Source organism: Toxorhynchites rutilus, chromosome 3 (genome assembly GCF_029784135.1).
Source record: "Toxorhynchites rutilus septentrionalis strain SRP chromosome 3, ASM2978413v1, whole genome shotgun sequence".
NCBI lineage: Eukaryota > Metazoa > Arthropoda > Insecta > Diptera > Culicidae > Toxorhynchites > Toxorhynchites rutilus.
In genome coordinates, this window is record NC_073746.1 from 239920703 (window position 1) to 239944087 (window position 23385).

General features: G+C 34.7%; 1 protein-coding gene across 3 annotated transcripts in view; it reads left to right on the top strand.

The window, feature by feature from the left end:
• The window catches only part of LOC129777071 (uncharacterized), a 183357-nt gene that overhangs the window by 88228 nt on the left and 71744 nt on the right, over positions 1-23385 (top strand). For all 3 annotated transcript variants that reach the window (XM_055783137.1, XM_055783135.1, XM_055783136.1), the window contains one exon: positions 16396-17161. In XM_055783137.1, the coding sequence (XP_055639112.1) occupies positions 16989-17161 (173 nt within the window). In that variant the 5' untranslated portion in view covers positions 16396-16988. The remainder of the gene's footprint in view (positions 1-16395; positions 17162-23385) is intronic.

A 23385-nucleotide genomic window follows, 5' to 3' on the forward strand; every position in this document is an offset into this window, starting at 1 on the left:
ACAGATCTTCGTTTGAGCTTGGGATGATTTTCTCGTTTGATTCAAACGAGTTTTTCTTGCCGGTATTTTGATCCAGCAATGCAGAATCGATAGACCGAACCTGAAGTTTCCGCAATTCTCGGGCTTCTCGTGGACGTTAGAGCTGTTCATCTGCTTAGGAGTGGCTCTACAGATATACCATTTAGCCTCTGCTTTCTAGTGGTATAGCGTGGTGAACAGAAGCTCAAAAATTACCTGAAGATCGATACCGTGGGATGATGTGTTGTTAAGCAGCAATTCACTGATGAGTGACTTTACTGCAGATTTCTCATTCAAAATAAGGTTTGCATACTCTTTTGCGCACATGAACTTGATAGTTCCGTAGAAATGTTTATAAGTACAGCGCGAACTCGATCATATACAGTCTCTGATTTCTCTTCACTGTATATAATCGAATCCTGTAAAATAATAATGTAGAAAAACAAAATTATTCGTTGTTTATGCATGTATTTTTAGTTTTTTGAATATAAAAGAAGAATTAGATTTTTTATTCATCCCCTTAAAGCCAGAAAACACCTTTCTCACATGAAAAAAATAAATTAATCCAGATTATCTCAGGAGGTGATAGACGATCATATTTGATGAAAAAATACCTTCTACGCACATGTTCGAATTTCAAAAATGACAGAGTTATAGAACTTTTTTTTTGTTTCGGTCTCTGTTGCCTCAAATGTAGAGCCAGACATTAAAAAGTACGCTACGGAAGACGATTCTGTTGCTTTCATTTGAAATATGAGAAAATTCAGTACAGGGTATAATAGTGGAACATCAAAATTAGTGGATTTTAATAACATTTTGGAAGTGAAAAACTTTAAAGTTGATAATTTTTAATGTTTTATTATTAATTTTATCCTAGAAATTTATATTAAACTTGATTGTTTCAATCAATTAAATTGAAGCTCTTTTACCACTCTACAATTTGTTCTTTGACACCCAACTTCTACACTTCTTAATTTGGCTGCAATAGCGATAAACAATTCTTGATGAAAATTCAGGCAAAATCTTCAAAAATCACTATTTCTACCACACTGTACATGTAATAGCCACTTAAATTTCACCTTAACGTTGAAAGGTTACATTTTTCCTTGAAATAAGTCATATTTGAAACATGAAAAAAAAAATATTTTTTTCAAACTGTATATAATCGAGTCCAAACTTGTATATAATCAAGAGTGTATATAATCCAGCCCGACCTGCACTTTATTCAGAACTACCCTCCATGCCTCCATTTACATTTCGCTTTTGTAGGCTTAGTTATGTGCAAGGATTCTACAATACCGTTAACTGTTTAGTTGACCAGTCTCCGAAACCGAAAGGTTTTTCGAGATGATTTATTTCTTTGCTTGTTTCAGGTTGTGCCAGAAGATAGGCCGGAGCAAGTATGGAAAAGTTCATTCGCTCATTTCTCCACACCTAATTTTAAATCACTCTTGTATCTGCTTGGAATAATCATGGCGAAGAGAATGCAGCAAGCAATCGTGAGATTGCACGATGAATCATTTTACACTCTCCGACCATCTTCATTCGGGACTGAGAGTGAACATAACAAAACAAAGAGCGGAAAACAACATTCAATTCATGAAAACCCCTTTGGAAGGATCGCACGAAACAAAATAACGAGTGAGTCAAAATAGACTCAATCTGCGTGTATGTATGATTTTATTTTCCCTTCTACTCTCATCCTTGTCAGCATTCAAGTGCATTTGTTATCGCCAATGCACATGAATTTACCTTCTCGCACACCAATAACCTGCGTTAATATGGTCTTTCGCGTTGGCTTAGATCATTCCATACTAGAAACAAAAAAATGCCATTGCAATAATGCACAGGAAACAACTCGATTTCAACTATCTACCTATATTTTACTGATACGATCGAGGCTCAATGATTGCTATTTGAGTGAAAAACGAAACTGCATATAATCGAGTCCGCCCTGTATATCTTAAGGACATTTTCTCCCTTCTTCCTATAAATGAACAACATTTTTATTAGCAAAATTGAATTGATTTTTATAACAGATTGCGCCATTTAAACTCGGACTCAGTAAATGTGATACTGGTAAAATGTGAGTTACTGGTAGAACGAATGATCACTTTAGACGTAATGTAAATGAATATTTCATTTCTCAATTATAAAACACCAATTCAGTTCTGATGATTCGCAATGGAATTTAGAGTGTTTATTTAACGCCCTCTTATCGATTGCATACATCTAACCATTTTGTCGGCGACAAAACGTTTGCTGTTTTATAACCTTGTTGTACACACAATTTTCACACCTCGTTGCCTTTTTGTGTGGGAAAGTCTTCGTGTCAAATTCCTTTGTCCGTTTCGATTGCGCTTGAATTTTCTCGGGTAAGGGAGAAAGTACTAAACGGCGCCGAATATTTATTTATTGCTCCAATTGCACGCCGCTCAAAGCGCCCAAAGCATGGCGATCAGTTTATTTATAAGCAAATGTAATCAGAGGACTATTTTAAGCTGAAGTCCAACGGGGTATTTAATCGGGTTTAAAAGTGAAAACTTCCCCTGCACAAGAAGGAACTTCAGAAGCTGGAGAAAAATCTGTGCCATACCATACTTTTTCACACTTCATGACGTTAACTGTTGTTTTGGAATGTAAATTGAGTTGCAGTGGTTTAACACTGGGGGGCTAGCAAAAAGGTCGAATGATGATTAAGGAGCGTATGTTTCATTTAATGAGCTGTTGCTAGTGACTCGCAATCCATGGTTTCGTACGAGAAGCTATGTATGGCCAGCGTTGTGATGAGTTGTTAGCAAATTGGCCTTTAAGCAATGATTGCTGGTCGCTTCATTGCTAAATCCGCGAAAAGCCGCTAACGATTTTTTCGGTTCAGTGGCGGCAGCCGGCCTAACCAACGGATTTTCAGAAGCGCCTTTACACCTTCAAACGCGCACCTGGTGCAATTATTGCAAGCTGAACATAAATTATCACTACAAGCCGCGGTACCCGTTATTGCACATCGACCAGGCATCACGCGTATGTGGCAAATAGATTGTAAAATATATTTTGTGTGCACAAATCTATCATGTTTCGTAAATCATGCCTTTGATGAAATTTGTTTGACCTTTTCGTTGACAGACGAAATGAATAGCCGGTAATACAAAAGTGTTGCACCCGAACCGTGCGACGTTTATGTTTTGGCACGGAATTTTCTCCAAACTAGTACCATCCGATAGCTGACCTAGAAGTAAAACTATTAACTTGAAATGACCAAGCTACTTGGTTTCCTCATTGACTATTAATGGAAGCCCAACGATGCGCGAACGCCATTCCAAACCTTCACTGTTACATCACAGCAGCGTGACTTTATTGCATGTAGATAATTTGTTGTTGATAGTAAGCCTCTCGCCTGTAAACGACGGAGATCTACTACTGCCACACATGGCCACTGGTATGACGGAGCCAAAGCTCCCTCGCTTTGGGCCGAGCTGAGCCCTCGGTATGATTCAACGTTTATCATGCTTTTTTTTTCCTTTCCCGTTGCCGTTGTTATGAAAGGGCATCCCAAAGAGAAGAACGCGATAAACGGAATTCACTTTTTACGATGTACGTTTCCTTCTCACGAACAACGTCCTCCGTTTTACGTGTCTGGTTCAGCGGTGCATTGGAAAGCAAGTGCCCAGCGAGAAGATGCCAGTAATAGGTTTATTCATGGTCCCGTTAACTATGGGTAATCATGAAGGGGCAATTGTTGCAGCGGTTTTGTTCGGCATAATTTTATCAGTTTATACAGATGGCGCTTATTCACTATTGATAATTTGTTACATTAATATACATTTTGTCACCGTAGAACAATTTAATTCCATTTACAATGAGAGCGGAGTGAAGTTCAGTATAATGGGCCTTCAAAGTTTAATTCGTCCATTTGAAACGTTTAATTCGTCCAATTTGAAACGTCGCATTTATGCATTTGTACATCTTAAAGATTGAGATTATTAGATTATCTTATTAACAACTGTTGGCCAGATACTGAAAAGTATGGCTATGCATTTGTAATTCAGGCCTCACATTGAGCAATTGTGTTTAATAACTACTAAAATGCAGTAATAGGATTTTGTTTAAGTTCTATTTTATGTATACAGCTATTTCATGCCACAACGATATAGTGGTTCTCAAGTTTTTGTGAAACTTATCGCAAAAAAATTAGACCCGTATTTTTATATGTTTTTTTCTTATTCAGGGTAGTCCGGAAATCAATGTTCTCCACTTTTTTCTAAAATTACTTTTTTAAAAATTCATATCTTTTAAACTACTGGACCGATTCAGATGATTGAAATATCAAATTATGGCCAATTGTTGCATTGGCTAATGAAATATTCAGGCGTAATCCTAGATGCCAAACTAAACTGGAATGCACACTTAGATTCAATCATCAGTAAGGCCAATCTAGACATATGTGCATGATCTAAAATGATAGGTAGAACATGAGGCCTTAAACCGAGAATGATTCTGTGAGTCTACACTGCAATTATACGGCCTAGAATATTCTATGCCTCATTAGTATGGTGACCAAAGACTAAAGAGACTATAGCTACAAAAAAAAAATAAACAAACTCCAACGACTATCATGTGTTGCAATCACTGGAGCAATGCGAATCACATCCTCAAAGGCACTGGAGGCTATCCTTCAACAGAACAAATTGATTTTATTTTCGTAACAATCGATTTGATTCTTATTCTTATTCTTATTCTTATTCTTATTCTTATTCTTATTCTTATTCTTATTCTTATTCTTATTCTTATTCTTATTCTTATTCTTATTTTTATTCTTATTCTTATTCTTATTCTTATTCTTATTCTTATTCTTATTTTTATTCTTATTCTTATTCTTATTCTTATTCTTATTCTTATTCTTATTCTTATTCTTATTCTTATTCTTATTCTTATTCTTATTCTTATTCTTATTCTTATTCTTATTCTTATTCTTATTCTTATTCTTATTCTTATTCTTATTCTTATTCTTATTCTTATTCTTATTCTTATTCTTATTCTTATTCTTATTCTTATTCTTATTCTTATTCTTATTCTTATTCTTATTCTTATTCTTATTCTTATTCTTATTCTTATTCTTATTCTTATTCTTATTCTTATTCTTATTCTTATTCTTATTCTTATTCTTATTCTTATTCTTATTCTTATTCTTATTCTTATTCTTATTCTTATTCTTATTCTTATTCTTATTCTTATTCTTATTCTTATTCTTATTCTTATTCTTATTCTTATTCTTATTCTTATTCTTATTCTTATTCTTATTCTTATTCTTATTCTTATTCTTATTCTTATTCTTATTCTTATTCTTATTCTTATTCTTATTCTTATTCTTATTCTTATTCTTATTCTTATTCTTATTCTTATTCTTATTCTTATTCTTATTCTTATTCTTATTCTTATTCTTATTCTTATTCTTATTCTTATTCTTATTCTTATTCTTATTCTTATTCTTATTCTTATTCTTATTCTTATTCTTATTCTTATTCTTATTCTTATTCTTATTCTTATTCTTATTCTTATTCTTATTCTTATTCTTATTCTTATTCTTATTCTTATTCTTATTCTTATTCTTATTCTTATTCTTATTCTTATTCTTATTCTTATTCTTATTCTTATTCTTATTCTTATTCTTATTCTTATTCTTATTCTTATTCTTATTCTTATTCTTATTCTTATTCTTATTCTTATTCTTATTCTTATTCTTATTCTTATTCTTATTCTTATTCTTATTCTTATTCTTATTCTTATTCTTATTCTTATTCTTATTCTTATTCTTATTCTTATTCTTATTCTTATTCTTATTCTTATTCTTATTCTTATTCTTATTCTTATTCTTATTCTTATTCTTATTCTTATTCTTATTCTTATTCTTATTCTTATTCTTATTCTTATTCTTATTCTTATTCTTATTCTTATTCTTATTCTTATTCTTATTCTTATTCTTATTCTTATTCTTATTCTTATTCTTATTCTTATTCTTATTCTTATTCTTATTCTTATTCTTATTCTTATTCTTATTCTTATTCTTATTCTTATTCTTATTCTTATTCTTATTCTTATTCTTATTCTTATTCTTATTCTTATTCTTATTCTTATTCTTATTCTTATTCTTATTCTTATTCTTATTCTTATTCTTATTCTTATTCTTATTCTTATTCTTATTCTTATTCTTATTCTTATTCTTATTCTTATTCTTATTCTTATTCTTATTCTTATTCTTATTCTTATTCTTATTCTTATTCTTATTCTTATTCTTATTCTTATTCTTATTCTTATTCTTATTCTTATTCTTATTCTTATTCTTATTCTTATTCTTATTCTTATTCTTATTCTTATTCTTATTCTTATTCTTATTCTTATTCTTATTCTTATTCTTATTCTTATTCTTATTCTTATTCTTATTCTTATTCTTATTCTTATTCTTATTCTTATTCTTATTCTTATTCTTATTCTTATTCTTATTCTTATTCTTATTCTTATTCTTATTCTTATTCTTATTCTTATTCTTATTCTTATTCTTATTCTTATTCTTATTCTTATTCTTATTCTTATTCTTATTCTTATTCTTATTCTTATTCTTATTCTTATTCTTATTCTTATTCTTATTCTTATTCTTATTCTTATTCTTATTCTTATTCTTATTCTTATTCTTATTCTTATTCTTATTCTTATTCTTATTCTTATTCTTATTCTTATTCTTATTCTTATTCTTATTCTTATTCTTATTCTTATTCTTATTCTTATTCTTATTCTTATTCTTATTCTTATTCTTATTCTTATTCTTATTCTTATTCTTATTCTTATTCTTATTCTTATTCTTATTCTTATTCTTATTCTTATTCTTATTCTTATTCTTATTCTTATTCTTATTCTTATTCTTATTCTTATTCTTATTCTTATTCTTATTCTTATTCTTATTCTTATTCTTATTCTTATTCTTATTCTTATTCTTATTCTTATTCTTATTCTTATTCTTATTCTTATTCTTATTCTTATTCTTATTCTTATTCTTATTCTTATTCTTATTCTTATTCTTATTCTTATTCTTATTCTTATTCTTATTCTTATTCTTATTCTTTTGGCAGACTTATCTCACTTCTTAACTAGGCGAACCTAGCCAGAATTTTCACCTGCCCCCGGGCTTCTGAATGCCAAAGGGGGACTAGGCTCTGCGGAATGCACGTATCTGCATGCTCGTGCTGTTTTAGTCCTGACCGAGGAATTGTCGGACAATCGCGCAGGTGCTAAGGATGACCGACTTTTGGATGCCGGCCAATTCCTTCTCGATGTTCAACACCTTTAGCGCTTCCAGAAGTGTCTTCGGGATAATTCCAGTTCCAGAGAGAACGACTGGAACAATTCTTGGGACCTCCCTTAGCCCCCACAGTTCCTTGAGCTCCACGGCCAATGGTCGGTACTTGCAGATTTTGCGACCGTGGGTCTCCTCCAGATTCTGGTTCAGTGGAATAGCGACATCGATGATGGTGACTTTGCGGTCGCTCTTGTCGTAAACCATTATATCTGGGCGGTTGTGGTGGATCGAGAGGTCGGTCAGAACAGTGCGATCCCAGTACAGCTTGAAACGGTCATTTTCCAGGACAGGTGCAGGCAGGTACCGGTAGTTTGGTACGTTGTCTTCCAGTAGAGCACATTGGAGCGCCAGTTGTCGATGAACAATACGGGCCACGTTGTTGTGGCGCTCGGTGTAGGCTGCGTTGGCCAAAACGGGACAGCCTCCCATAATGTGCTCTATGTTTTCACCTGGTTGATGGCACATCCGGCAAATGTCATCAACGTCTTGATGCCAGACGTACCGCCTGCAGTTTCTCGTCGGCATTATCCTGTCCTGGATGGCTATCATGTCGGCTTCTACTACTGAAGAGAGTTCACCACGCGTTAGCCACAGATTAGATGCGGCCTTGTCGACGTGTGGCCGGTCCAGTTGATGGGGGTGGGCACCATGCACTGCCTTCTGCTTCCAAGCTGCAATCTTCTCCTCCACTGTCTGCAGATTGCAGTTGAGTTGGTACTCCGCTTGCGCCAAGTGCAGAGCGCTGTATCCTCTGTCGGCGGCGCAGACAGCCCGGTATAGCGCGTTTTGGTTGGCGCGTTCTGCGAAGTACTCGCGCAGTTGTCGTACCTGGGCAACACACAGTGCAGAAATGTCGACGATTCCAAGTCCCCCTTCTTTGCGTGGTAGTGAAACTCTCTCCAGTGCCGATTGAGGATGGTGCATTCCGGCCTCTTTGAATGCTTTCCTCATCCTCCTCTCAAGGTCCTCTAGGTTAGTTTTGCTCCATTTGACTACACCAAAACTGAAGGTCAGCAGGGGAACCGCGAATGTGTTGATCGCGCGTACCTTGTTCCCCGCGTTGAGGAAAGTCCTCAGGACACAGTTCACTCGACTCAAGAACTTGTCTCGCAGCTCCGTCTTGATGTCGGAGTGGCGAATCCCGGTGAGCTGTCGGAATCCAAGATATTTATAGGATTCGCCACGAACCATGTCTCTTATAAACTCGCCGTCATAGACCTCGTAGCCTCCGGATTCGGTAAGTTGTCCTTTCAGCAGGTGGACACAGCGACACTTGTCGAGGCCGAACTCCATACAGATGTCCCTGCTTATGTCTTCGACAACCCGGATAGCTACACCTAGACGCTGACGTGAATCAGCGTAGACCTTGAGATCGTCCATGTAAAAGGTATGGGTCACTTCTTCGTGGGCGCCGTCGCCATACCTTATTTTATAGCCATGACCGTTTCTATTGAGCGTCCTACTGAGGGGGTTCAGTGCCAGACAAAACCAAAGCGGGCTGAAAGAGTCGCCTTGGAATATCCCCCTCTTTATCTGCAGCGTTCTAGACTGCAACACATTTTCCCCATCACTGAGGTGCAGAGACGTACTCCACTGCCTCATCGCATGCTGCAGGAACCTAACGACGAAGGGATCAATTTTGTAGAGCTCCAATACCCGGACGAGAAACGAGTGAGGTATGGAGTCATAAGCCTTCCTGTAATCGATATAGGCCATGCTTAGGTTCCGCTGGTTATAAACCGCCTGGCCGACTATGGCTGCGTCGATGATGGCCTGGTCTTTGCAGCCATGCGTATTTTTCCTGCATCCTTTCTGCTCTTCTGCGATGATGTGATGCTGTTCGCAGTGAGCAGAAACTTTGGCGGTAATTATGCTGCTCAGTATTTTGTACAGACTCGATAGGTACGTTATCGGTCTGTACTTTGATGGGTTCAATGTGTTGCTGTCTTTCGGGAGGAGGAAGGTGACGCCACGGGTGGCGAATTCAGGAAGGTTGTGTGGGTCACGTAGCACCTTGTTGAAGCACTCAGCTATCTTTGGATGTGCGACGGTCAGCTTCTTGTGCCAAAAGTTCTGGACACCATCGGGGCCCGGTGCTGCCCAGTTCCTCAGGTACCGCGAGGCTTCGCGGACATCGTTCTCTCCGACGATGATAGCTGGCATCTCTCCAATTTCACCACAACTCTCCTCCTCCCGTCTTAACCACATTTGCCCGTCGCGATGTTCTACTGGGGTCTCCCAAATACCAGCCCAGAAGTTCGTCACATCGCTAATATCTGGCAAACCTTCGCGGTAGTCGGGCTTCTCGTCGCTAATGTGGTCGTAGAACGCTTTTTCGTTATCTCTGAACATCCGATTTTGTTCCTGGCGCTTTGCAGAGTCAGAGTAACGTTTCAGCCGTTTAGTTAGGACGCTCAATTGCTGTACCAGTGTGTCGAGTTTTTCCGTCAGCTGGTGAGCTCCCAGCTGGCGAAGTTCAGTAGGCCGCACGATCACAGCAACTTGGCGACATAATTTCGCCGATCTGCTGCCTCTTTTGTACGCCATCAGTCTTCCAATTGCGGCGCGCTTGTTTAGGATCCGTTGCTCCAATCTCCTTCGCCATGGAGGCTCACGCCTTTCACGGAGATGTTGGAGCAGTCCGCCTCTTGGCCTAATACGGTATCCTAAACTTTTGGCGGTCGCCACAGCAGCACAGTAAACTTTCAGTTGCAGCTCCTCCATGTTCTCAGCATCAACCAAGTGCAGCGGAAGAACGTGCTCGTTCATGAGCTTTACTGCACTTGTCAGCCTGCGGGAATGCTGCAACTTCGGGATCCTGGGGCGCGACAAAGGGTCCGTGTCGCGGAACTGTGAGATCGCCTCGTCGTAATGGAAGACCAGATCGCGTAGTAGTTGTTGATCTGGCTGTGGATCTTCCGGCTCAGGGGGTTGTTGTACTGTGGCCTCCACTGGTGCTGATTCGCGTGCCCCACTCGCGAATGAATTGCTCAGCCGTACTGAACTTCGTCTCGACACATCGCTTGCTCTGCTTGTTCTGGAGCTTAGTTCTCTCTGCACCTGCTGCTTGATCTCGTCGACTTGCGTTTGGGAGAGCATATTGTTGCGTACAATCGCTCTACGCCTCGCGTTCATCGCGTTTTGGTCAAGCCTCCCGACGAACTCTGGATACGCTTCCTCGAACATTGCGAGTATTCGAGGGCGACCGCTCATGTCCGTCTCCAAAGCAGTGCAGATGTAATAGGCGCGGATCACGAATTCATTCATTTCATGTGTCCACATGATCCGTCGCCTAGTAGTACCCACAAGTGTGGACGACTGTCGTCTGACAGTCGCAACACGCCTCGTAGGCGCAGCGTTTCGTTGGTGATGTCGATGGCTGCTGTTTCCGTGTGGCGGTAGCTCTTCGGGTTGAACCCGGCTGGTGGCCCGCTCTTGCACATCGCCCTCCAGCCGCTGGCCGCTCGCTCTTACGCCCGTTCCAGGACCAGCTCCAGTTCGGGGACCCTCCTCGGGCGATCGCATTCTGAGTATTCTTCGTGAACGTAGCTCCATTTTCTGGGTGTATCTCCTTTGCCCGGGAGACAGCGGGTTGGCAAGGCCTCCATGACCCGGGAGGCCTTCCCCGGGAGAGATATAGCGCTCTGACTCGCTCGCACCCCCTCACTTAACCACTTTCGACACCCGTTCTCGGAGCCAAGACCAGGTGTGTGTTTCCAGTTCACGCCCGATCTAAAAATGTCGTCATATGATCTTCGTGGAGGCGTGAGATAATTCTTATTCTTATTCTTATTCTTATTCTTATTCTTATTCTTATTCTTATTCTTATTCTTATTCTTATTCTTATTCTTATTCTTATTCTTATTCTTATTCTTATTCTTATTCTTATTCTTATTCTTATTCTTATTCTTAATCTTATTCTTATTCTTATTCTTATTCTTATTCTTATTCTTATTCTTATTCTTATTCTTATTCTTATTCTTATTCTTATTCTTATTCTTATTCTTATTCTTATTCTTATTCTTATTCTTATTCTTATTCTTATTCTTATTCTTATTCTTATTCTTATTCTTATTCTTATTCTTATTCTTATTCTTATTCTTATTCTTATTCTTATTCTTATTCTTATTCTTATTCTTATTCTTATTCTTATTCTTATTCTTATTCTTATTCTTATTCTTATTCTTATTCTTATTCTTATTCTTATTCTTATTCTTATTCTTATTCTTATTCTTATTCTTATTCTTATTCTTATTCTTATTCTTATTCTTATTCTTATTCTTATTCTTATTCTTATTCTTATTCTTATTCTTATTCTTATTCTTATTCTTATTCTTATTCTTATTCTTATTCTTATTCTTATTCTTATTCTTATTCTTATTCTTATTCTTATTCTTATTCTTATTCTTATTCTTATTCTTATTCTTATTCTTATTCTTATTCTTATTCTTATTCTTATTCTTATTCTTATTCTTATTCTTATTCTTATTCTTATTCTTATTCTTATTCTTATTCTTATTCTTATTCTTATTCTTATTCTTATTCTTATTCTTATTCTTATTCTTATTCTTATTCTTATTCTTATTCTTATTCTTATTCTTATTCTTATTCTTATTCTTATTCTTATTCTTATTCTTATTCTTATTCTTATTCTTATTCTTATTCTTATTCTTATTCTTATTCTTATTCTTATTCTTATTCTTATTCTTATTCTTATTCTTATTCTTATTCTTATTCTTATTCTTATTCTTATTCTTATTCTTATTCTTATTCTTATTCTTATTCTTATTCTTATTCTTATTCTTATTCTTATTCTTATTCTTATTCTTATTCTTATTCTTATTCTTATTCTTATTCTTATTCTTATTCTTATTCTTATTCTTATTCTTATTCTTATTCTTATTCTTATTCTTATTCTTATTCTTATTCTTATTCTTATTCTTATTCTTATTCTTATTCTTATTCTTATTCTTATTCTTATTCTTATTCTTATTCTTATTCTTATTCTTATTCTTATTCTTATTCTTATTCTTATTCTTATTCTTATTCTTATTCTTATTCTTATTCTTATTCTTATTCTTATTCTTATTCTTATTCTTATTCTTATTCTTATTCTTATTCTTATTCTTATTCTTATTCTTATTCTTATTCTTATTCTTATTCTTATTCTTATTCTTATTCTTATTCTTATTCTTATTCTTATTCTTATTCTTATTCTTATTCTTATTCTTATTCTTATTCTTATTCTTATTCTTATTCTTATTCTTATTCTTATTCTTATTCTTATTCTTATTCTTATTCTTATTCTTATTCTTATTCTTATTCTTATTCTTATTCTTATTCTTATTCTTATTCTTATTCTTATTCTTATTCTTATTCTTATTCTTATTCTTATTCTTATTCTTATTCTTATTCTTATTCTTATTCTTATTCTTATTCTTATTCTTATTCTTATTCTTATTCTTATTCTTATTCTTATTCTTATTCTTATTCTTATTCTTATTCTTATTCTTATTCTTATTCTTATTCTTATTCTTATTCTTATTCTTATTCTTATTCTTATTCTTATTCTTATTCTTATTCTTATTCTTATTCTTATTCTTATTCTTATTCTTATTCTTATTCTTATTCTTATTCTTATTCTTATTCTTATTCTTATTCTTATTCTTATTCTTATTCTTATTCTTATTCTTATTCTTATTCTTATTCTTATTCTTATTCTTATTCTTATTCTTATTCTTATTCTTATTCTTATTCTTATTCTTATTCTTATTCTTATTCTTATTCTTATTCTTATTCTTATTCTTATTCTTATTCTTATTCTTATTCTTATTCTTATTCTTATTCTTATTCTTATTCTTATTCTTATTCTTATTCTTATTCTTATTCTTATTCTTATTCTTATTCTTATTCTTATTCTTATTCTTATTCTTATTCTTATTCTTATTCTTATTCTTATTCTTATTCTTATTCTTATTCTTATTCTTATTCTTATTCTTATTCTTATTCTTATTCTTATTCTTATTCTTATTCTTATTCTTATTCTTATTCTTATTCTTATTCTTATTCTTATTCTTATTCTTATTCTTATTCTTATTCTTATTCTTATTCTTATTCTTATTCTTATTCTTATTCTTATTCTTATTCTTATTCTTATTCTTATTCTTATTCTTATTCTTATTCTTATTCTTATTCTTATTCTTATTCTTATTCTTATTCTTATTCTTATTCTTATTCTTATTCTTATTCTTATTCTTATTCTTATTCTTATTCTTATTCTTATTCTTATTCTTATTCTTATTCTTATTCTTATTCTTATTCTTATTCTTATTCTTATTCTTATTCTTATTCTTATTCTTATTCTTATTCTTATTCTTATTCTTATTCTTATTCTTATTCTTATTCTTATTCTTATTCTTATTCTTATTCTTATTCTTATTCTTATTCTTATTCTTATTCTTATTCTTATTCTTATTCTTATTCTTATTCTTATTCTTATTCTTATTCTTATTCTTATTCTTACTGTTTTAGTTCCTGTACAGCTGAATGTGCGCTTTCTTCATATTGTTTCTCATTAACTTACCCGTTTGTTCAGTTTTCTTTTGCGTCAGCTATGTGTAATATTCCACTTTCCTTCATTGGAGATGAGTTTTTTTTCTAGTTTTTCTCGTTCAGATCACAATTTCTCTCCAGTTAGCCATCGTGTGTTATCATCCATTGTTGTGGATTGAATTTTAAACTAAAAAAAACGAAAGCCTTGCTGGTACCGATTTTCCGTTGAAGAATGAATTCCAATTAATATATTTTGAATCTTTAGGACATTACCTGAAGCGTTACAAAGGGGTTTTTGAAAATTCGAAAAAAATTCTAAAACGGCTGCCATTTTTGTTAAAAATGAGTTATTTTTCATTACAAATCGCTGCTTAGAAACTCATGAAAAATCGAAAAAAAGAGATATCATAAAACGGCTATGTAACGCTTTAGATAATGTCCTAAAGATTCAAAATATTCATTGGAATTCATTCTTCAATGGAAAATTGGTACCAGCAAGGTACCGATTTTCAGACAGCTTCTCTGCTTGAAAAACAAAAGCAGGTAAAAATTACGAATTTCTTCTTTAAAAATGAAAAAAAAAAATGTTCTACTTACATTATCGTACTTAATACGCAATTTTTGTGTTTACATATTTACATACAATAGGTTTTTTATTCACAAAACACTTTGTATGACGTCCACTTATTATGATGTGTGTGTCAGTTCCCACTGCACAATGATCCAGGAGTTGCATTTAAGTGGAAATTTAGAGCTTGACAGTTATTTTTCAGACAAAAACTTCGTCTTTGACAAAGTTCTTATATATAATAGAGCGCTCATTTTCATGTTATCAAAAATAGGGTGACCAAAACTGTCGATGAAATAAAAAATATAACTTTCTTATCTTTAGGTAAACATAGTTGAACAGAACAAAGTCTTTTATATCTCTTAAAGTAACCGATATCGCGCCTTTTTTCCAAGTTGAGTTAGGGTCACCATGAAAAAAAAATTGTTTTTGCTCTAACATTTATATTTCAAATTCTACATGCCAACTGTCTCCGAAAGACATTTGGAGCTTTCTAATACAAACATTTTGCGATACAGAACTTGTCAATATCTCCAGTAACAATGTTATTGATATTTCTTCCCAAAAAATGTGCTCTCTTCATTTGTTTGTCATTCTTTCTGGAGCAAACATAAAAAATGTTTGTTGGCGGAATTTGAAAGAACAAATTTCATTCTATATAATATCTGATTTTCAAACTATCTTATTTTTTGTGTTTGAGTAATTTTTACGTCAGATTTACGTCAGTTTTTCGGTAAAAACCCATCAATAACTTTGAGCAGGATTAAGATATTAACAAGTACTACATCGCAAAATGTTGGTATTGATATGTTCTAAAAGTCGTACGATGACAATTTTGATGTAGAATTTGAAATATGAAAATTAGAATAAGAAACCCCTTTTTATGGTTACCCCAATACAACTATATTTCAAATTCTACATCAAAACTGTCTTCGAACGACTTTTAGAGCATATCAATATCAACATTTTGCGACGCAGAGCTTGTCATTATCTTAATCCTACTCTACATTAAGTAGAGTGAAATATGATCTATCAAATACCGCCAATAATTTTTGTTTGTTTGTTTTTGATTGCCCCAAAAAGAATGACAAACAAATGAAAAGAGCGTTATTTTTGGGATAAAATATCGGTTATTTCTAGAGATAGTAGAAAAACAAATATGTTCTACAAATTTGTCTCAAAAAACTGGCGCTACAACATTGTCCAACTATTTTGTTGCCCCTCTAACCTCGAGTAAACCGCGAGTAATCGGTCGAAACCTACTAAACATAGATTTAAGTTGAAATTCTGTAAAAACAAATCATGAATTAGTGGCTCCGCAAAGCTCATGCGATTGAGCCTTACAAATAAATGAATTGGAAAAAAAAAATTGTCCAACTATATTTACCGCTATCTATAAATTTAAGAAAGTTATATTTTTTTAATCCATCGACAATTTTGTTCACCCTATTTTTGATAACACAAAAATAAGCGCTCTATCATATGTAACAACTTTGTCGAAGTCTTTTTTTTTGTCTAGAGAATAACTATCGAGCTCTAAATGCTAATTTCCACTTAATTGCACCTCCTGGACCATTGTGCACTGTACATTAGGATGGCAGCGTTAATAATTATTTTCCGTTTTTTAATGTGCGTTTTCTGCTATAGCTATCGTTTAATATCCGTTGTCACTGTTATAAGTGTTCCAGCGAACAATACCTTTAGCTTGTTTTATTTACTGAGATGTCGGGATGAGAGTGTGACCTATTTGCTGTGAATCTCTAAAGATATTATAGAATCATATATATTTGAACAATACACATGTATTTATTTAAACCTCATTGACAAAATGAAACAGTTGTGTACAATTGACGATAATCAAAATGATAACAATGTAATGAATTTTGTTCTATCTATTCCATTTTTATAGCTAACATACCACCAAACAAGGAATACTAGCGTCTGCATTGTTTCTTCCTCGAGCACCTGATTTGCACAATTTTGCATCCCACCAAACACCTGCTGTTGGCTACTCGGAAAATGTAAGAACCATAATGAGCACTGGAGCAACAAACAAAACACATCAGCATTAGCAGCACAGCAAATCATCCTCCGTTAGAGCAAGCTGTCGAAACTTCTACTTGGTTCTGTTACGGAAAGTATAATTAAAAGCCGTTTCTTTCGCGTGCAGATTCAAATAACCCGTCAAATTGCGAACCAGTTCAATATTACTCTTTGAATATTCACCACCGAACGATATGAAATTTATTTATATCGACAAAGCATATCGGTAGCAATAAAAAAGCAATCATAATCCACCATAAGCCACAGGTAAAGGAGCGCTTTCCAGCCACCCACACAAGAGACAGCAATGACCACGGATGACGAACCCGAAGACGCGATGCAGTCGAAAGTCGGTCAGTGGAAGCAATAGTGAGCAGAGAGCAGTGAACACAAGGAGCACTTGGTGGGAATTAATGAACAACAATTATCGACTACGATCGAGTTCTGAGAAGTACCACGATGGTGACCTACAATATGGACAACAACTCGCAGCGAATGAGCAGACCGCGGCGCGGATCCAGCGTCTCGTCCGGCTTCCGACTGCTGGACGCAGACCAGCTGGATACGCTCTCGAGTGTGAGTCGTAACTCGATCTATAAACTGAAGATCGATGCAATGTTCGACGACACGAGGTGAGTAGGCGCTGTAATTTTTCTGTAATTTGTTATTGAGCTCGGTAGGCATAGCTGGTGGCTTCAAAAATTTGATGACTTTGATATTATCGTTTGCCTGCGTTTAGCTTCTAAAAATAATAAATAAGCGTATCGTGATCCATTTGAGATACCGTTCTGAATCATATTTCGGACACTTTGTTCTAATATCTTGAAATGCTTAATGCACTGATGATATAACTATCAAATTAATATCATAATTGCTTCTTTAGATTAATCCCTTGGTTTCACTATCATTTCACATGAAAACTACATTTGAATTATAACATAATCGGCAGAAATCTTACAACACTACTCATTACCGTTTGTGTTTGACGTTTGCTTAGCGTGAGCACGTAGAATTTACCCGTTCAAAAAATATTTAAATTTCTCCCGTGTTTCATCAGTTCTCATCATCGTTAATAGTTTACTGTGATTGCTTGGTAAGTGTTCCGCAGTTGACTATAAAATATAATCAAGTGTAATGTAATTTTCGTCCAAAAAATTACAAAAAAAAAGTGTCCGAAATTTGAATTCAATCTGTCCGAAATTTGATTTAGTGTCCGAAGTTTGATTCTTATTTGCTTCATTTGAAAAGCATTTTATTCGATGATTTTTTTATGTTTTTAATAGAATAGGTACCAAAGTAGAAAGCTTAAAAGTATATTGAACTAATTTATCAAAAATATCAACCAAATAATACCTCTGCATAAAATTTAGATCTGTTTTCTGCATCATATGCCTTAAGCGTCCGAAATATGATTCAGAACGGTACTTAAATATTGATGAACGGGTAAATTCTACCTACTCACGCTAAGCAAAAGTCAAACACAAACGATAATGAGTAGTGTTGTCAGATATTGGCCGATTATGTTATAATTCAAATGTATTTCTTATATGAAATGATAGTGAAACCAAGGGATTACTCTAAATAAGCAATTGTGATATCAATTTTATATTTATATCATCAGTGCATTAAGCAATTCAAAATATTATAACAAAGTGTCCGAAATATGATTCAGAACGGCATTTTTTATGCTAATAAATAATTTTTTTCTCTACAACGAATATTTATAACGATTTTTGTGGAAAAAAAAGTACAGATGAGGAAGATTTTTAACCCCTCTGGTACAGATTAAAATGTGGCAACACTGGTCATGGGAGGTTACCGTCATGCACTTGAACTTTTGACACTGATACAAGAGATGCCCGTTCGAACAGGCTATACACCGAAGCTCGGTAGTCTGCACTGCATTATGTATCGCTCGTGTAAGTGGTTGCTTTCGTGTTGCCTCAAGCCTAGTTCCGGGTCCCCTAGATGGAAGAGAGCTGAGGACTCGAATTCGCCGTTGCTGAAAATCAACCATGTCCTTGGTGGTATTCTGTTCCTTTGCAGCTGGGTCCAACCTGGAACCCAAAATATCCAACAACAGTAGGTCTTTGTATTCTGCTGATTCAACCACCAGGGTTGGGATCTTGAACAATGCCTGAATTTTGTCTACGTTTCAGTAATTTGCTTTCGTTGAAACGTTTCATCAGCATGTCCCACGCTATCTGATAATTTCCTGTTGCGCAAGCGCTTTTGCCGCTCCTGTTAAACACTGTTAAACCTTTAGGTAGTGGAATTTTTCTACGTTTGGTAAATCGGTCTTATGGTGTATCAACGACAGGTATAGGTCTCTAAAACTCAACCACTCAGAAATATTACCATCGAATGTTTGCAATTTGATTTGTGACGAAAGTGATCGATAGTCGATTGTTGCGTCACATCAAGCCCTTGAGTAATTGCATTCGTACCAGATCCGCCTTTCAATTCATCTTCTCGAGTAATATCGATTTCACCTCATAATACCGATTTCCAAAATCGGATCGTTGCATAGAATACGTATCGTCTTCCACGGTGTAGTCGTCGTGCATTTCGATGTCAATGATAGCTTCATTTACCTTCTCTCATAATTCCTCGAGTTTATCCAATCTTACTGAAACACGAGTTGCAGTTGTGTCTTCTTCCACGGTGTCCAAAAATCGTCAGATATCGTTAAACATCTCTCGCAGAGATCTCAACCTCGTTTGCGGTGCCAGCGAAGAACTTCTTGTTGTTGGTGGCATTGTGCGTACTCGATTGTTTGTAGATATACAAGTGAAACAGTCTATGTAGTACCAATAGTAAGGTAATATATATATATATATATAGTAATAATTCGGCTAGTAATAGTATACTGTTCAAACTGACCTGACAAAACATGTTATGATAATGAATTTCCAATAACAGTGTGCCGGTTTATTCCCGTGTTCACAAGCTGTTACTCCTTAATAGTGATTCTTGTAATAGAGAAATATGCGGACCCCTCGTATTACAAAATCAAAACAAACATTGCGTAGTTGCACCAACACAAGCGTTCGCTGAGGAATGGATGAAATGTGTAGAACCAATACTGGACATATAACAGTTCGGCTGAAGAACTTATAAGGTAACACAGTAAAACTATTTTTTTTTTTTGCAAGATTCAATTTTATTTTTCAACATAAATTCCTCAAAATAGGCTTCGGTTTCGGTAATCACTTCATCATCGGTCTTAAATTTCTTACCAGCGAGCATTCTCTTCATGTCTGCTAATAGAAAATAGTCGCTGGGGGCCAGATCTTGAGAATACGGTGGATGCGGAAGCAATTCGAAGCCCAATTCATACAATTTTGCCGTCGTTTTCATTGATTTGTGATTTTCCATTTGTTTCACAATAACAAAAGTTGTTTCACTCTCAATGATGTCACTCACTGTCACTGTCAAATTTTGACACAAATTTTGAAAGATGGTGCTTTGTGATAGTCAAGTAAATTTTTGCAAGAGGCGCCATTTAGACGTCAACCTTATGAACTTTTCAGCCGAACTGTTACAATTCGTTACAATTCGGAATATTTACCCGGAAGAAATATTTACGCAGAAGTTATGATCTTAGCGAATAAACCCTGGTGTGAGTTTAAATTATACAGTGGACGATGAAGCTGGGCAGTAGTGCGATTCTCAAATTCTTATATCACTTTACAATTCGCAATTCGCTATTTCGCTGATGGTGGCATTATATGTGTTTTGTTTATGTCCCATACGATGTGTCGACCGCTCAGGGCGAGTTAATAAATTCCGTTGTGGTTTATTCACAAAATTGGGAGAAAATGTATCTGTAGTGGATATTTATAATCCCAGCGGCTACTGGACATAGACTTTGTATAATTTACCTGGATGAACAAGGTATCCTTGCCTGGGTTTAGCTGACGCGGAATACCTAGTGATGCAATATAGTGATGTGTGTTCACTCAGTAGAGATTTTTGTTTGTTATGCCGAAACCATGAAAATACTAGGATGTTCCTCATCGATATTTATGTTGTTAGTGCGTTGCATTGACGATGAATTTGTTCTGTGTTTATTTCCCAATTGTGCACTCCAACATGCAACAGAACCAAATAGTTAGTGTAGGATACTGAGAGTCCAACAACGGCTTGACATTAGAGTGCCAATGAAAATGGCCATTTTGAATTTTCGAAGGAAACATGATTAAAAATGTTGATTCCCACAAAAAACTACCCTATGCAAAAAATCAGCTCTATTGGACTTCATTTACTGGTGTCGCGCAGCCGTCAAAGTTTGAGTAAAAGAAATCGGGGTTTTCGAAAAAAAATTATGCCAATTGTCTTCAAATTGCATGAAACGTCGAGATCTATTGTCGTATCGAAAACTTTTTTGTCAATAATCGACATTCTGGGACTTGATTGTTTTTTTAGGAATACGAGGCGAAACGTATGGTTTATGGCTCCAGCGGAAATCGTCATTTCGATTTTTCATACGGGACTTACTGCGAAATGTTCATTTGCACGATAAAATACCCTATGCAAAATAATTGCTCATTCGGACTTCATTTACTATTGTCGCAGATCTCAAAATTTAAGTTTTCTGATAATCGAAAAATCGCCCAAGGGGGGAGGCATTGTTCATTGGTTGCTCTTCTAATCGACCCATTCAAATTACCTTCTACTTTAAAATTCTTAGTACTTCTACAATAACTTGCCATTATAATATCAGATTATTTTCAGACAAAATTCTCGTTCAAGATTTTTCAACCATTTGCAAATAACATGTTCCTCCGCTACATGAAATAAATGTTTGAACAGAAAATATGATAGAATAAAGACAGCCCTAAATCGGACAATTCCTTCCTCGAGTTTCGTTCTTACCAATACATTCGGCGATCCATTTTGATTCGTAAAGATAGTAGAAGATATGCGTCTTATCACCTAGAAAACCATTTCCTGTTTCGCCCAAAGACAATGGACTAACAACGCTTGTCACTATTTCACCATAGAAACATTTATTGCTCTCTAAAACCTTCACATGCCAATTTATATTACATACTCAATTTATATTTTTGAACAATTGCTAATGCAATAAAATGATCAAACATACGAAAATAACAACGACTTGGCCTGTATAAAAGGGTGCTGCAACCTTTCATGCACACGAATGTCTTGAAAATTGTCTACAGCCATTGATGGCTTGTAAACTTGTAATAGAACTTTTACCACTTGTTTTTTTTTTGTTGATTTGAATTAATTTTCAACAACATTCCTTATAATATTTGAAAGCGTTTACCCCTTCTTTTATTCCCCCTCAAATGTTTGTCGTTTATTGATGTTTCTTTATGTGGTAGCTTCATGGTTTCAAATACCGTAAGCATTATATTGCTTAAATAATAATTATATATTTGAATTCAAGTTATTTGTTGTTCATAGTAAAACAATAATTTAAGGTTAGTCACAGAGCTTGAATTTTTTATTCTTCATTTTTGTTACATAGTTTCGTCTTTTTTGTCATTATCCCTTTGTATCATTTTCGTTTTCTTGATTCGTGGATTTGCATGGTTTTGTTGCCTTCTTCAGTTCTTCGAGTTTTTCCTTCTGCTCCATCCGTTCTTCCAGCTTCCTCAACTTAGCTAATGTTTGGATTTCTTTTTCTTTCAGTTTTAACTCAGTTCACCCTTTTTCTTTCCTCAATTTTTTGGCGCTTCATCATTTCAATCAACTTCTTCGCAGGTACATTTCTTTACACAACATATCCTAGGACTGCAGGACTGACCAATGCAGGTGTGAAGTGAGGCTTACTTTTACCGGGAGCTGATGAGTTGCCAAAATACACGGCAACATAGGGAGGGTTCATCGTTTCTTCTGTTAGAATTTCATCCAGTTGCACATTGTCTACTAATATTCAACTTCCCTCATATCTATCTGCTGGTCTGTAGTTGAACAACATGTGTATTATTTATACAAGATTTCAAAATATTTTGGCGTGTTATATGAATCTACGCTTTGTATCCAAAATAGGCCTGAAAATTCACACTGTTGTATCACTTATTTCAACTATCGTAGGTAAAAAGTTCGGTTCAAATTTCGGACACTTTATTTTGTAATATATTGAAGGAAAATTACATTATACTTGATTATATTTTATAGTCATTGATGAACGATTAAATTCTATATGCTCAGGCTAAGCGAACATCTAACACAATCGATAATGAGTAGTGCTGTTGGATTTTTTCCTATTATGTTATAATTTTAAATAATACTTATATAAAATGATAGTGAAACCAAGGGGTTGCTCTAAACCAGGGGTTTTCAAATGGTACTTCGCGGGAAATTTGTGCTACGCGAAAACCCACCTTGAAGAAAAATATTCTTTAATTTGATTTCACTGGGCATATATTGATTTATCTTGTTTACTACGGGATGTAGTGTAACTGCGACGCGCAACCGAAATAGAGTTGTTCCCAGTTGGGTAATGTCAATGCAAATAGAATTTGTTTGCAAAATGCAGGTGCTCCGTCAAAGTTTTTTGCTATAAAAAGTGCTCTGCCATAAAAAAAATCTGAAAACCCCTGCTCTAAACAATCAATTGTGATATTGATTTTATAGTTATATCATCATGGCATTAAGCATTTCAAGATATTATTTCGAAATCTTCTCGTTACAGTTTTATGGGCCTACCGCAAGGCTCCTGCCTAAACCCCCTCTTGTACAGTTTTTACGTCAATGGTATGGATGATTGTCTAACTAGAGACTGCACGCTGAGACAATTTGCAGACGATGGAGTTATTTCCATCACGGGTACTAATCCCGTCGTTCTGCAAAAGTCGTTGCAAGATACCCTGAATAATCTGTT